Source organism: Anomaloglossus baeobatrachus, chromosome 1, assembly GCF_048569485.1.
Source record: "Anomaloglossus baeobatrachus isolate aAnoBae1 chromosome 1, aAnoBae1.hap1, whole genome shotgun sequence".
Lineage (NCBI taxonomy): Eukaryota > Metazoa > Chordata > Amphibia > Anura > Aromobatidae > Anomaloglossus > Anomaloglossus baeobatrachus.
The window spans coordinates 707,982,336-707,996,433 of record NC_134353.1 but is presented as its reverse complement, the minus strand read 5'-3'; the positions used below and the strand labels follow the sequence as shown (position 1 = coordinate 707,996,433).

The following is a 14,098-nucleotide window of genomic DNA, read 5'->3' as shown; positions in this document are numbered from 1 at the left end:
AGCTCATGATAAAAGCAGCTACCTCATAGCTCCGCCTCCCGGAAGTGAGCTACACTTTTTTAGTGTAGTACTTTGTGTGTCCTCCGGAGGCAGAAGCTATACACCCAATGTCTGGGTCTCCCATAGGAACGATAAAGAAAAGCCAGGGATGGTGCAAGCACTGTCCTTGGCTGTAAGGGCAGGGGCTTGGCTGTCAGATAAGCGGAGTCCCCAGCAGCGATCACAGGTGCTCAGCCCCCTGTGCCTCCGCGATTGCCAGGACCTAATGGTACGTCCTTGGTCGTTATGGCACCTAAAAATAGGACATACCGGTACGTTCTTGGCCGGAAAGGGGGTTAATTAAACCTGAAAGTCTACACTACAATTGTATCTCAGTGGTTTCATTTTAACTAAAAATAAAAAAAAAAATAGTGGCATGCATAAGCCCAAATCACAAAGATTCTGTGACTGTCCATATATTTATGCACCCAACGGTTACTTGTGTGCCCGTCTGAGACTTGGACCAGTGCAAGTAGCTGGCCTCTACATTGAAAAGTTTGTCTGATTGTACTGTAAGGCTGTGTGCCCACGGGAGTTTGTACTTGCGAATATATCCGCAGGTTTACCGCAGCTGCTCACCGGAATCCGCAGCTATTTTTAGCTGCGGTAAACCTGAGGACATTCATGCGGATTACCTTCGGAAGTCTTGGCCTCTAGCTCCATAGTGGAGGGCCGGGATTTCCGCAAGTAATTCCGCAGAAATAATTGACATGCAATTACGTGCTGCTGCGGGACAGCCGCAGCCGCACGTATCTGCAGCATGGACACAGAACTCCCCATGTCCCATAGGATAACATGGGGAGTGTCTGTACATGCTGAAACCTGCGGATTTTCCACAGATAAATCCGCAGGTTTAATCTCTCGTGGGCACATAGCCTAAGGGTAAATTTAAACGTGCAGATAATCGTTGAAGAGTATCGTAAGGGTGTGTTCAGACAGCCGTACAATTCGGTCCGATGTTGGATCGTACTGCACCGACTGGCAAAGCGTCTCTTGACCCGAGAGTGACAGCTTCAAAGCAATACAAAATTGTAATGCTCGGGTGAGCCACGGCCAGTCCATGAAGTACGAACCGATAGCGGACATGTGAAAGAGCCCTAATTCAGAACAGAAACAATGTAAGACAAGGGTCTGTGAAGGACAAGAATTGTGAACAGTTGAGTCGTTGCATGGTCCATCGTGGTCACACAGACAACCTTATTTTGGACTTGAATTTACACTCATCAGTCAAAACATGAGCAGTCTCCATTTACATTACACAATTTCTTAAAGTTGACAATTTTTTTTCTCACCTAGATGATTCCAAGCACAATGAAAGACCATTTTTTTTTTTTTTTACATCGTTCAGTCACTCAACCCATTCACATTCCACAATTATTGTGTACGATGGATTGTTAGATTCTAATTCTAACATATCAACCAGTATAAATGTGTCACTCTTAAGGAATTATGTTTATTTGATCCAATGGGTCTGTTCCACCCGAACAAAACAAAAAAAAATATCTACCAAGTATTCTACCCATATTAGTTTACTGGTTTCTTCTCCTCAGCAATGATTTTTAGGGCGAGCTAAGAATTAAAGTATCATGTTCTATTTGTGGTTCAGGAGTCAAACAGCAGTCAGTTTGGAACGGCAATCAAATAAAAGCAGGTATATATTTTTGCAATATACAACATAAGAGTGGAAAAAAATATCAGCAATTAAAGTTATTTCCATCATTAACTTTTTGTGCACAAAAGAATATTCCTAAATTAAGTCCTGTGAATGAACTAACAAAGGTTTTCATGATACTATGAGCCGCCGTATATATTTTAGGCACTTTTTCTTATCAAATATCTTTAGTTTGATTTGACATTTGTTACAGTTCATTTAAAAGGAATGTAACGGCAGAAAATTATATGTTGGTTAAATAAGGTTTTTGTGTTATATGTATTTTACTTTTTAAAATATTTTTGCCAATTTCCCCCCTCATATCACCATCTATACTAAAAAGCAAAATGAGAAATCTTGCAGTTTCCTCATTGGACAGTAGTGCTATTTTAGACTCTTACTTTGTCCTTTCAGGAACAGTTATTAAATGCCTCATTGTCATCAGATGCACGGTTACAATAACTGGCAACACTGTCACGGGTCTTTCCCAGATATGGATGTTTTTAACCTCGATAGAGGCATTTAGGTTAGGTGCCCGGAATACAAAGATATAGCTTGCCGTTTGGTTTCCGGGCTTACATGCATTGGCCAATACATAAACTAAATATCTCTCTTTTGCAGTAATGCAGTGCCATATTTTCCCTAGTACATTTTTGGCTTTTTCAGTGTGCAACTGTTTGCATTTATAGTTACGGGTGATAGTTAGTCCTGTGGTGACCGGCAATAGAAGGCTAAAGCGGTTGGCTGTGCAAAATGCTCCCTGATGTTCTATTATTGCTGTTGGTATTCAGTCTACTAAGTACCTTGTCTGCTGGGTTTTCATCCTTTTCCTTTTAGGACCCTGCGAAACTCCTCATCCCTTCACCTGCTTATCAACTGTATATCCCCTTGGGTTTCCCCATGTGTGCTCCCTGTGTCTTCTTTAGTGTTTAGTAGGGTTGATAAAGAGCTCATCCCACCCGTTCGTTCCCTATCTATTGCCCAGCTCTAGGTTCATCCTTGGGTCAGGTATCCAGCTTGGTGCAGAACCTATCTAGGGTGGGGAGGCAGCTCAGGGGCCAACAATAGATTTAGTCAGGGGTCACCATGTCTGGCTTCCCTAGATGCAGGGTTTCCCTTCCCTTTCGTTTGGTACTCCCCAATCTCTTTGCATGAAAAACTTCTATATATACAGTAGATTACAAAATTCACACCGTGCGATAAGGTTCCCCTTTTCACACACTCAATAGACAAAAGTAAAGTCTGAGTCAGTTTATTGCTGCTAAAGAACATATTGATTTTCGTAAAACAATAGGAAATGTAGAGTCTAGAATAGGCCCAGTGGCCAGTGTGGAAATTAAATGATTTCTAATTATTAACACAGTTTGTGATATGGGGGAAAAGATGAAAATCGGATTTCAACAATAGGGGATTTTCTGATAGCACTCTCTAATTGTAAAGTGAGGGTTATGACATTTCTACAGTTGCATAAATTAAGCACATACAATGAAACACAGTAACAACACTATACAAGATGAGCGAATACTTTTAGGTAATGCAGCAACTGAAAGGGTTTAACAGGAACATCTTTACAGCCTTCTTTTGTATGCATTATGCCTCCTAAGCAAAAAATTAAAAAGGAAAATATAAAAAAGCTCAACATTAAAGGGTTATTTCTATCTCAGATGGGTAAATGTGCAAAGTGCAATTAAAAGCCAAGCAACTTTGGAATTAAAATGTTTCCCTATTCACGACAATCTTTATATATTTTTTCTTTACTGCTCGTTGCCATGTGGACCGACCACCACTGTTGTCTAGCAGTGGGTGGCAAACATAGGCAGTGCTTACAAGCTCTTTTCTATTGAGCTTGTAAACTTGTCACAGAAGTCAATCAGGATCATTGGAGTGCAATGCTAGCGTTTGATCTTGGCATACTTTACAACCACTGTGCCTTCGATGCAAAAGCAAAGCTGCCTTATAGAGCATCATAGGGAGCGCACAGTTCAGAGGAGCAGCGTTACAATGCTGCAGTTCTGAATTGTTAAATTAGATGTGCACTGTACCCCAGCAATTAAGACGTTGAGAACAGGGGAAGCAGTTAGCTCTAGAAGGCACAAGATTGTATTACCCTTTAAGTCAAGACAAAGGGATAGAAAATATTCACAGTATTGCTTTAAGTAGTTAGCAAAGGAAAATAAATAGAAGGCAATTAAAGTGGAAGTTACATGTCAGCAGGAAAGGCATGTGGTTTACAAAACGTATTATATGCTTGTATGAAAGTCACTGGTTTATTGGCCCCAAACGTCTAACATTGGCCGCATAGGGAGCTTTTACAACGCCAACTGGTTTAGATGCAATTTATTGTGTACATCTGCAGTCACTGACGCCTGTGATCTAGTGTCATTCATACAGGCATTACCAACACTGAAATTAGCGATTGGCTGCAGCGCCCATGTGGATATGCAGCACGTAATGATCACTGTAACAAAATAAGCATACTAGTTTGGCCTCCCAAAGCGAAATTTTTTTTTTTTTATTCTATAGCTTTTACTATCAAGGAAAAAAAAAAAAAATGTTAAATTCAATAGTAGAATTGGTCTAAATTGATTCACAGGACTTGGGTCATTGGACATGTCAGTAATCTGTGGCCATCGGACAAGGGCTTTGAAATCTGCCTCTTACCAGAATTACTTATTATTTACTGACCCTACATGAATCACAAACCAAAGCTCCATTTGCAAATTTTGCAGGCTTAAAAGTTGAAGCCTGGCGTTTGTTTGATGATATGCAATTAATGGAGTGAGGTCGCTATAGCAGAGAATGCCCGTAATCTCATGTAGGAAAAGCTACTGTTTTAGCGAAAAATTATGCATTATCAACTGACTCAAATGACAACCAGCAGAATTCTGAATGCAGTTTTGGACAAGAAAGCTGTAAATGCAAAATTAAAAAAAATATAGTGTATTCACAGTTTGGCTGGGTTCACATGTCCTGTAGTCATCAGTTATCATGGATCCGTTAGAGATCAATTTGCAAACAGTACTTTTTTTGTCCGTCGGTAAATAACAGACGTTGGTTGGATCTGTTTTTAACATGTGGAGTCTATAGACGTTAACAGATTGCTATTTATCATCCATCGTAACGGATCCGTTACAAATCCTAGTACAACAGATGACTAAACAGCAATCAGTTTACGGATCTATTGTCCCATGTTAAAAACCACCACGAATCCGGCAGAAATCGATTTCCCAACGGATCTGTTCTAACGGATGACAACAGGACATGTGACCTTAGCCTTACGCAACCTTTTATGTGAACTATTATGGGAAATCTCAAAAATTGCTAATTCTTCTCCTTTTCCCCAATTCTAGATAACATAGATCCTACATTTTTATTAATTACAAGTAGTGTAATGTATGATGATCCCTGGAATATAGTCAAATATGAAATGCCCAATACGAGCAATATAAAAAAATGTGATAAGTTGGGGATGGTTTATTCTAAAAAATGTAGGAAAGGTGTAAAACAGGAAAGGACTGCTGTGGCTGGAAACTTCTAGAACTTTTCACAGCTCATCCCGGATCTTTTTGTCCGTAGTCTTGATATTCAAGTCCAGATTATCCACTTTTCCTGTCAAGCGGCCAAGAATTTCATCCTGGTCATCAATCTCAGACTGCAAACCAAGTGCTAGATTTTTAAGACGGCCCAATCCTGAAGACATGTCATCTGTGAAACAAGGAAAAAAAAAGTTAAAATTGACTAAATTATAGAGATATAGGTGTTTTTCCCCCCCTCACACTTTTAAAGTGCCAATACTATATTACACTGCTGACATTACTTCATATATTACTAACAGGGTTGTCATACAAAATAAAAAAAGTTTAGATTTTTTTTATTTTTTTAAAAAAAGTCTATCCCCCTTTATCTCTAACGGTTGTAACAGAGACAGAGACTAGATTAGCTAAGCATATCATTACACACACCATAGGGAAGGATCTCACAGCATATGTTGAAACAATACAGATATGAAACCTCATAGACCTCAGAAGTGTACTGCAATTGGGGGCACATTTAATAGTTAAAATGTTCTTAATTTTTATGTCCAAAACATTTAAACTGATCACGTTAGCAGACAAGTCCTTTAAACTCAAAATGTATAATTGAACATATTAAAAAGAGAATTTTGTTTACTTACCGTAAATTCTTTTTCTTATAGTTCCGACATGGGAGACCCAGACCATGGGTGTATAGCTTCTGCCTCCGGAGGACACACAAAGTACTACACTCAAACGTGTAGCTCCTCCCTCCGGGCTATATACACCCCCTGGATGACAAGCTAACCAGTTCAGTGCAAAAGCTGAAGGAGGACATCCACCCATAAGTAGAGATAGAGTAAAACTCGGAAAAACCGGAGCCTCTGTCTACAACAGCCGGTGAAACACACGGAACAAGAACTGCCAACAGGCAACAGGGAGGGTGCTGGGTCTCCCATGTCAAAACTATAAGAAAAAGAATTTACGGTAAGTAAACAAAATTCTCTTTTTCTTCATCGTTCCTTATGGGAGACCCAGACCATGGGACGTCTCAAAGCAGTCCATGGGTGGGAAATAAACAAAACTGAGAAGTAGGCAAAACCTAACTTCACAAGTGGGCGACAGCTGCCTGATGGATGCGTCTGCCCAAGCTCGCATCTGCCGAAGCATGAGCATGCACTTGGTAGTGCTTCGAAAAGGTGTGCAGACTAGACCAAGTGGCAGCCTGACAAACCTGCTGAGCCGTAGCCTGGTGCCTGAAAGCCCAGGAGGCACCGACCGCTCTGGTCGAGTGCGCCTTAATCCCTGGCGGTGGGGGCACCTGAGAACACTGGTAGGCATCGGATATGGCCGATCTAATCCAACGAGCTAGGGTCGGTTTAGAAGCCGAGAGACCCTTGCGCTGACCCGTGGTTAGCACAAAAAGTGAGGTGCACCGCCTAAAAGCGGCGGTGCGTGACACAGATTCGGAGCGCCCGCACCAAATCCAAGGTATGCAACGCCTTCTCAAAGCGATGCACAGGGGCCGGACAAAGGGAAGGCAATGAAATGTCCTGGTTAAGGTGGAAAGGAGATACCACCTTATTGAGAAAGTCCGGAGTCGGACGGAGAACCACCTTGTCTTGGTGAAAAACCAAAAAAGGTGACTCCGAAGAGAGCGCAGCCAAATCAGAGACTCTCCTGAGAGAAGTTATGGCTACTAGAAAAACCACTTTCTGTGAACGTCTAAACAAAGGAACCTCCCTAAGAGGCTCAAAGGGGGGTTTCTGTAAGGCCGTGAGGACCAGATTAAGATCCCAAGGATCCAAAGGCCGCCGGTAAGGAGGAATTATGTGAGATGCGCCCTGCATGAGGGTGCGCACCTGAGCCAGTCGGGCGATACGCCGCTGGAATAATACCGACAGAGCAGACACCTGTCCCTTGAGGGAATTGAGGGACAGTCCTAGCTGCAGACCGGACTGTAGAAAGGACAGGATGGTCGGCAAGGAGAACGGCCAAGGAGCATGGCTGGAAGAGAGACACCAGGACAGGAAAATCTTCCAAGTCCTGTGGTAAATATTGGCCGAGGAAGACTTCCGAGCCTGAGTCATAGTGGAGATGACCTCAGAAGGAATGCCTGAAGCCGTCAGGATCCAGGACTCAAGAGCCACGCTGTCAATCTGAGAGCCGCAGAATTCTGGCGGAAGAACGGACCTTGAGAGAGAAGATCTGGGCGGTCCGGGAGATGCCACGGCATTTCTACGGACAGACTGAGCAGATCTGGGTACCAAGCTCGCCTGGGCCAGTCCGGAGCAATGATTATGACCCGACGGCCCTCCATTCTGATCTTGCGCAGAACCCTGGGCAAGAGAGCTAGAGGGGGAAAACACATAGGCCAGACGGAACTGGGACCAATCTTGAACCAGCGCGTCCGCTGCGAAGGCCTGAGGATCGTGGGAGCGAGCCACGTAAACCGGAACCTTGTTGTTGTGCCGGGATGCCATTAGATCCACTTCCGAAGTGCCCCACTTGCGGCAGATTGACCTGAACACTGCCGGATGAAGGGCCCACTCGCCGTTGTCCACGGTTTGACGGCTGAGATACTCGGCCTCCCAGTTTTCTACGCCTGGGATGTGGACCGCGGATATGGTGGACTTGGAGTCCTCCGTCCACTGAAGGATTCGTTGAACTTCCAACATTGCCAGGCGGCTGCGAGTCCCGCCCTGGTGATTGATGTAGGCAACCGCTGTCGCGTTGTCCGACTGGACTCGAATGTGCTTGCCCGCCAACAGGTGGTGAAAGGCTACGAGAGCTAGAAGAACAGCCCTGATTTCCAGCACATTGATCGAGAGGGCTGGCATCCGTGGTGAGGATCACCCAGGACGGAGTCAGGAAGGAGCGTCCCTGTGACAGAGAGAGGGGCCGAAGCCACCACTGAAGAGAGCTCCTGGTCTGCGGCGACAGAGCCACTAGCCTGTGCAAGGAAGAGGTCCGCTTGTCCCAACAGCGGAGAATGTCCAGCTGCAGAGGACGCAGATGGAACTGGGCAAAGGGAACCGCTTCCATTGACGCCACCATCTGACCCAGCACCTGCATGAGGTGCCTGATGGAATGACGGCGGGGCTTCAACAGAGAGCGCACCGCCAGATGAAGGGACTGCTGTTTGACTAAGGGCAGCTTCACAAGTGCCGGCAGAGTCTCGAATTGCATCCCTAGGTACGTAAGTTCCTGGGTCGGGGTCAGAGTGGACTTGGGCAGATTGACAAGCCACCCGAATTGAACAAGCGTGGCGAGAGTGAGCGAAACACTCCGCTGGCAGTCTGCACTGGATGAGGCCTTGACTAGAAGGTCGTCCAGGTAGGGGATTACTGCCAACCCCTGGAGATGCAGGACCGCAACCACTGCTGCCATGACCTTGGTGAATACCCGAGGGGCTGTGGCTAATCCGAAGGGGAGAGCCACGAATTGGAAATGTTCCTCTCCGATCGCAAAGCGTAGCCAACGCTGGTGTGAAACCGCAATAGGCACATGCAGATAGGCATCTCTGATGTCGATGGATGCTAGAAAATCTCCTTGAGTCATTGAGGCAATGACCGATCTCAGAGATTCCATGCGAAAGCGCCGCACCTGAACATGCTTGTTGAGAAGCTTGAGATCCAGGATGGGCCGGAAGGAACCGTCCTTCTTGGGGACTAGGAAGAGGTTTGAGTAGAAACCTCTGAACCGTTCCCGGGCGGGAACCGGAACAATTACTCCGTTGGCCTGCAAGGATGCCACGGCCTGAGAGAAGGCGGCGGCCTTGGAGCAGGGGGGAGTGGACAGAAAAAATCTGTTTGGCGGGCTGGAAGAAAATTCTATCCTGTAGCCGTGGGAGATGATATCCCGCACCCACTGATCGGAGACGTGTTGAAACCACACATCGCCAAAGTGGGAGAGCCTGCCACCGACCAAGGACGTTGCTGGCGCAGCCAGATAGTCAAGAGGAGGCTGCCTTAGTGGCAGCGGCTCCTCCGTTCTTCTGAGGACGCGGTTTCGCGCGCCAGTTGGGTTTACGATCCTTGGCTGAGGTAGTGGACGATGCTGAGGGCTTAGAGGATGACCAGTTAGAGGAACGAAAGGAACGAAACCTCGACAGGCTCCTGCCCTGGACAGGTTTCCTGGTTTTAGTTTGTGGCAAGGAAGTACTCTTCCCGCCAGTAGCTTCCTTAATAATTTCATCCAGTTGTTCACCGAACAGCCGGGACCCAGCAAAGGGGAGCCCAGCAAGGAACTTCTTAGAAGAAGCGTCTGCTTTCCACTCTCGAAGCCACAAGATCCTGCGGATCGCGAGAGAATTAGCGGAAGCCACTGCCGTGCGGTGAGAAGCCTCCAGAATGGCAGACATGGCGTAGGATGAAAAAGCCGAAGCCTGGGAGGTTAAGGCAACCATCTCGGGTATAGAGTCCCTGGCGAGGGAATGTATCTCCGCCAGAGAGGCAGAGACTGCCTTAAGAGCCCACACTGCTGCGAAAGACGGGGAGAACGAGGCTCCTGCCGCCTCATATACAGATTTGGCCAGAAGGTCAACCTGGCGGTCAGTGGGATCCTTAAGAGAGGTGCCATCGGCCACAGATACGACTGTCCGGGCTGAGATTCTCGACACCGGAGGGTCAACCTTTGGGGACTGAGCCCACTCCTTAACCACCTCTGGTGGAAAGGGAAAACGGTCATCAGAACTACGCTTTGGAAAGCGTTTGTCAGAACAGGCCCTAGGCTTGGTCACAGTGGCCTGAAAACTGGAGTGGTTAAAAAAAAACCGTACTCCTAGCTCTCTTAGGAGAGGTAAACTGGTGTATTTCTACCAGAGAGGCTTGTTCCTCTGACACTGGTGGATTGAGGTTCAGTACGGAGTTAATGGATGCAATCAAGTCACTAACATCCGCATCACCCTCAGATAAGTCAATGGGGTACATAGAGGTAGCGTCCGAGCCCACAGTAAAGGTATCCTCCTCGCCTTGCACCTCAGCTCGTGAATCAGAGCCGTGGGACGAGGAAGGAGAAGGGTCCCTGCGTCTCCGTTTAGGAGGACGGGGTCCTAAAACCTGCTCTGAGAGCTCTGCAGAGCTCGGAGCAGCAGAGGCACCCTGAGAAGGGGGCTGATGCATGGTCAGCAGAGTCCGGGACAGCTGTCCCATGGAGTCGGCAAAGGACTGTGAGATAGCCTTAGAAAACGATGCTACCCAAGCCGGGGGTTCAGCCACCGGGGCCGGAGCAGCCTGAGGGACCCCTGAGGAGGCTCCAGGCTGAGGCACCACCATGTTAGAGCAGGCATCACAATGAGGATATGTGCTCGGTTCTGGCAGAATGAGCTGACATGCAGTGCATATAGCGTACAGCTTAGCAGCTTTCTTGCTCCTAGTGACAGACATGCTGCTGAGGTGGAGGCTCTGCAGTAAATAATACACTCCTGTAGAATGACCCCCTGAGAGTGTATAATAAAGCCCACAACCAGAGGTTGTGGCTTACCAGACAGTGTGTGCCCTCCGGATTCCACAGCTCGGACCCCCAGTGAAGCGTCTGCTTTCCAGGATGCAGAGCTGCAGCAGCCAGCGCCGATCAGTGTGAAAACGCTGATAAAATGGCGCTGGAGTGAGGGGGGGGGGGGCGGGGATTAGCCCAGGAGCGGGAACCGGAGGGCCAAGGAGAAATACAGGGGAGGGAAACATCTCCTCAGAGAGGAGTGTCCTCCCCTCTGCTGAACGGCCGGTGGGCGGCGCCACACTGTTCCCCTGCATGAATGACATGCAGGGGAAGCTGAAAACGAAACTAGGCCGCAACTGAAGCCGGGGCCTAGATTTTTACATGCGGCCGACGAGCAGGCACCGTCGGCGCGGTTCTCAGGAAAAACCCAGAGAACCGGCCGGAATTCACAACAAAGTCAAAAGACACACTCTCCCCTTAATAAATGTACCCGGGACCCCTGAAAAATGTCTCAATACTTAGCTTTGAGACGCAGGGCCAAGTCCCTGGGGGGGGGGGGGTTAAACGCTCCGTCCGACAGGAACCTGACAGGGCTGCGGATGGAGACCGGTCTCCTGCAAGGCAGAAAGAACCGTGATGGCTCCCACTTCAAGCCAGAGCCCCAGGGGATGGTGAAGGAGCGCGGCATGTGAAGGCTCCAGCCTTGTAAAGTCAACCTTAACAGCACCGCCGACACAGTGGGGTGAGAAGGGACATGCCGGGAGTCCAGACTGGACCCGCTTTTCTTCCATATCTTTGAAATCAAAAATTAAAAATCAGAATGCATGTGTGTGTGTCCTCCTGAACACAAAGCATTGAACTGGTTAGATTGTCATCCAGGGGGTGTATATAGCCCGGAGGGAGGAGCTACACGTTTGAGTGTAGTACTTTGTGTGTCCTCCGGAGGCAGAAGCTATACACCCATGGTCTGGGTCTCCCATAAGGAACGATGAAGAAAACTATTTTAGAATGGCAAACCAAAAGAGAAGGGCATTGCTAAAGGGTTATTTCCATCTCAAAGATCCTATCCTAATATGTAGTAGGTAAAATAATAAAGAAATACCTCCAGTTAGAAATGTAGTATAGTTTTCCTGATTCACTATGTCACTTAGCTCATGTGCAAGGCATTGCAGGACCTTAGGTATCCATAGTTACAACCACACATAGTCACACAGTTAGTTGCTAGTGGTTGTAAGCATGGATATCTAAAAGGTCCTGCAATGCTCTGAACATGAGGTAAGTAAAATTGTGAATCAGAAGAACTATACTACATTTCTAATTGGAGGAATTTGCTAATATTATTATTACACCTACTACATATTGGGATAGGATCTTTGACATGGGAATACCCCTTTAAGCCTTTAAGCTTTGAGGCCACTATTGAGAATTTATCAGACAGCACTATTTTCCCAGTTAAATACACAGTACTAAGGCTGGTTTCACACTACGTCTTTTTAATATCCGTTGAAAACGTTTTTTTAACGGAAGTACGGATCCTGCTTTTACAGCAAATAACGTATGCAAACGCATATGTTATTTTGCAGGATCCTGCAGTGGATGTTTCGGGGCGGGCATTGGAGTCATGTGATCGGGAGTGAGGGTAACTAGAGTGGGAGTAGGCTTCTGACAGCTGCAGACGCTGGTAACCAAGGTAAACATCGGCCTTGGATACGAGAGAGAGAGAGAGAGAGAGAGAGAGAGAGAGAGAGAGAGAGAGAGAGAGAGAGAGAGAGAGAGAGAGAGAGAGAGAGAGAGAGAGAGAGAGAGAGAGAGAGAGAGAGAGAGAGACTCTGGTTCTGGTACTGTCTGGGCATGCTCAGTCCAAATGCAGGATCCTGTCTATCAGCATGCAACGTTCACCTACGTTTGCGTGCGTTATAGTCAGGATCCAGCAATTTGCAGTATTTGGACGGAGCTCAAAAACGCTACATGTTGCGTTTTTGAAACATGTTAAAATAACGCAAAAGGACGGATCCTGCGTCTAACGGACGCAAACGCACGCAAACGCAGGTGGACGAGAGTCCATTGAAAATGCATTGACATGAAAACGGATTTGCACAGGATCCGTACTTCCGTTAAAAAAAACGTTTTTGACGGATGTTAAAAAGACGTAGTGTGAAACCAGCCTAAGCAGGTGTGGAAAAATGTTGCAAAGTAAGAATTGAAAAAAAAAAAATATATATAAAATAACTAAAAAAAAAAAACCCACTTTTTTTAAATAAAATTATCAAACTACTACTATGGAAAAAAGACAAAGTGGCTCAACTATGCATGAAAACTTAGGAACTTTGTGCAGACGAAGTGGCAGCAAGTGCTGATTGAGTTAAAAAATTCTGAAATATTGCGTTCTAAAACAGAAAGCAGTTGGTGACTAAAGGTCTGGAGAGCGGTAAGGCTGCTTTCACACTACGTTTTTTTTTTTTTTTTTAACATGCGTCATGAACTTTTTTTGCTGTAAAAGCGGATCCTGCTTTTACAGCAAAAAAACGCATGTGTTATTTTGCAGGATCCTGTCACTAAGTTTATGGGCGGGCATTGAAGTCATGTGATCGGGAGTCAGTGGAACTGAACGTGAGAGACTGGGAGCCGGCATCTGACAGCTGTAAAAGCTCGTAACCAAGGTAAACATCGGGTAACTTGCTTGGATACCCGATATTTACATTGGTTACGAGCGTCTGCAGCTGCTAGGAGCAGGGCTCCCTGCACACGTAACCAACGTAAACATCGGGTAACTAAGAGAAGCGCTTTCCTTGGTTACCCAATGTTTACCTTGGTTATGAGCGTCCTCCGCTCTCGGGAGGGGGAGAGAGACTGATCACGCCATGCTGGTTTCTGGGCATGCTCAGTAGAGCAAGCAGGATCCTGTCTATCAGCATGCCAGCGTTCACATGCGTTTGCGTGCTGTTTAGTCAGGATCCAGCAATTTGCAGTATTTGGACGCAGCTCAAAAACGGTGCAAGTAGCGTTTTTGAAAAATGTTAAAAAACTGCAAGTCGCTGGATCCTCACTATAACGCACGCAAACACAGGTGAACGCATGTTGACGCGAGTCCATTGCAAATGCATTGAAATGAAAACACATTTGCACTGGATCCGTTTTTGCGTTAAAAAACGTTCATGACGGATGTTAAAAAAACGGAGTGTGAAAGCAGCCTAAAATAATGAGAATCTGAATGTGAAGTATGGTGGAGGTTCCTTGTCAGTTTAGTCTGCACTTCAGCAAATGGAGTTGGTCAGTATTATCGGTGTCCTCAATGCTGAGAAACATAGGCAGATACTGAACCATAATGGAATACCATCATGGTGGCATCTGGTTGGCTCAAAATATATTCTGTTGCAGGACAATGACCCCAGACACAGCCAATGTAATTAAGAACTATACTCAGTCCCTGCAGACTTTTGCATGTGTAGTTGGCGGG

At 46.2% G+C, this 14,098-nt stretch overlaps 1 protein-coding gene across 2 annotated transcripts in view; it reads right to left on the bottom strand.

Moving 5' to 3' along the window:
* Positions 1-1,676: 1,676 nt before the first annotated feature.
* The window catches only part of SNAP29 (synaptosome associated protein 29), a 60,399-nt gene continuing 47,977 nt past the window's right edge, over positions 1,677-14,098 (bottom strand). For both annotated transcript variants that reach the window (XM_075321277.1, XM_075321269.1), the window contains exon 6: positions 1,677-5,395. In XM_075321277.1, the coding sequence (XP_075177392.1) occupies positions 5,235-5,395 (161 nt within the window). In that variant the 3' untranslated portion in view covers positions 1,677-5,234. The remainder of the gene's footprint in view (positions 5,396-14,098) is intronic.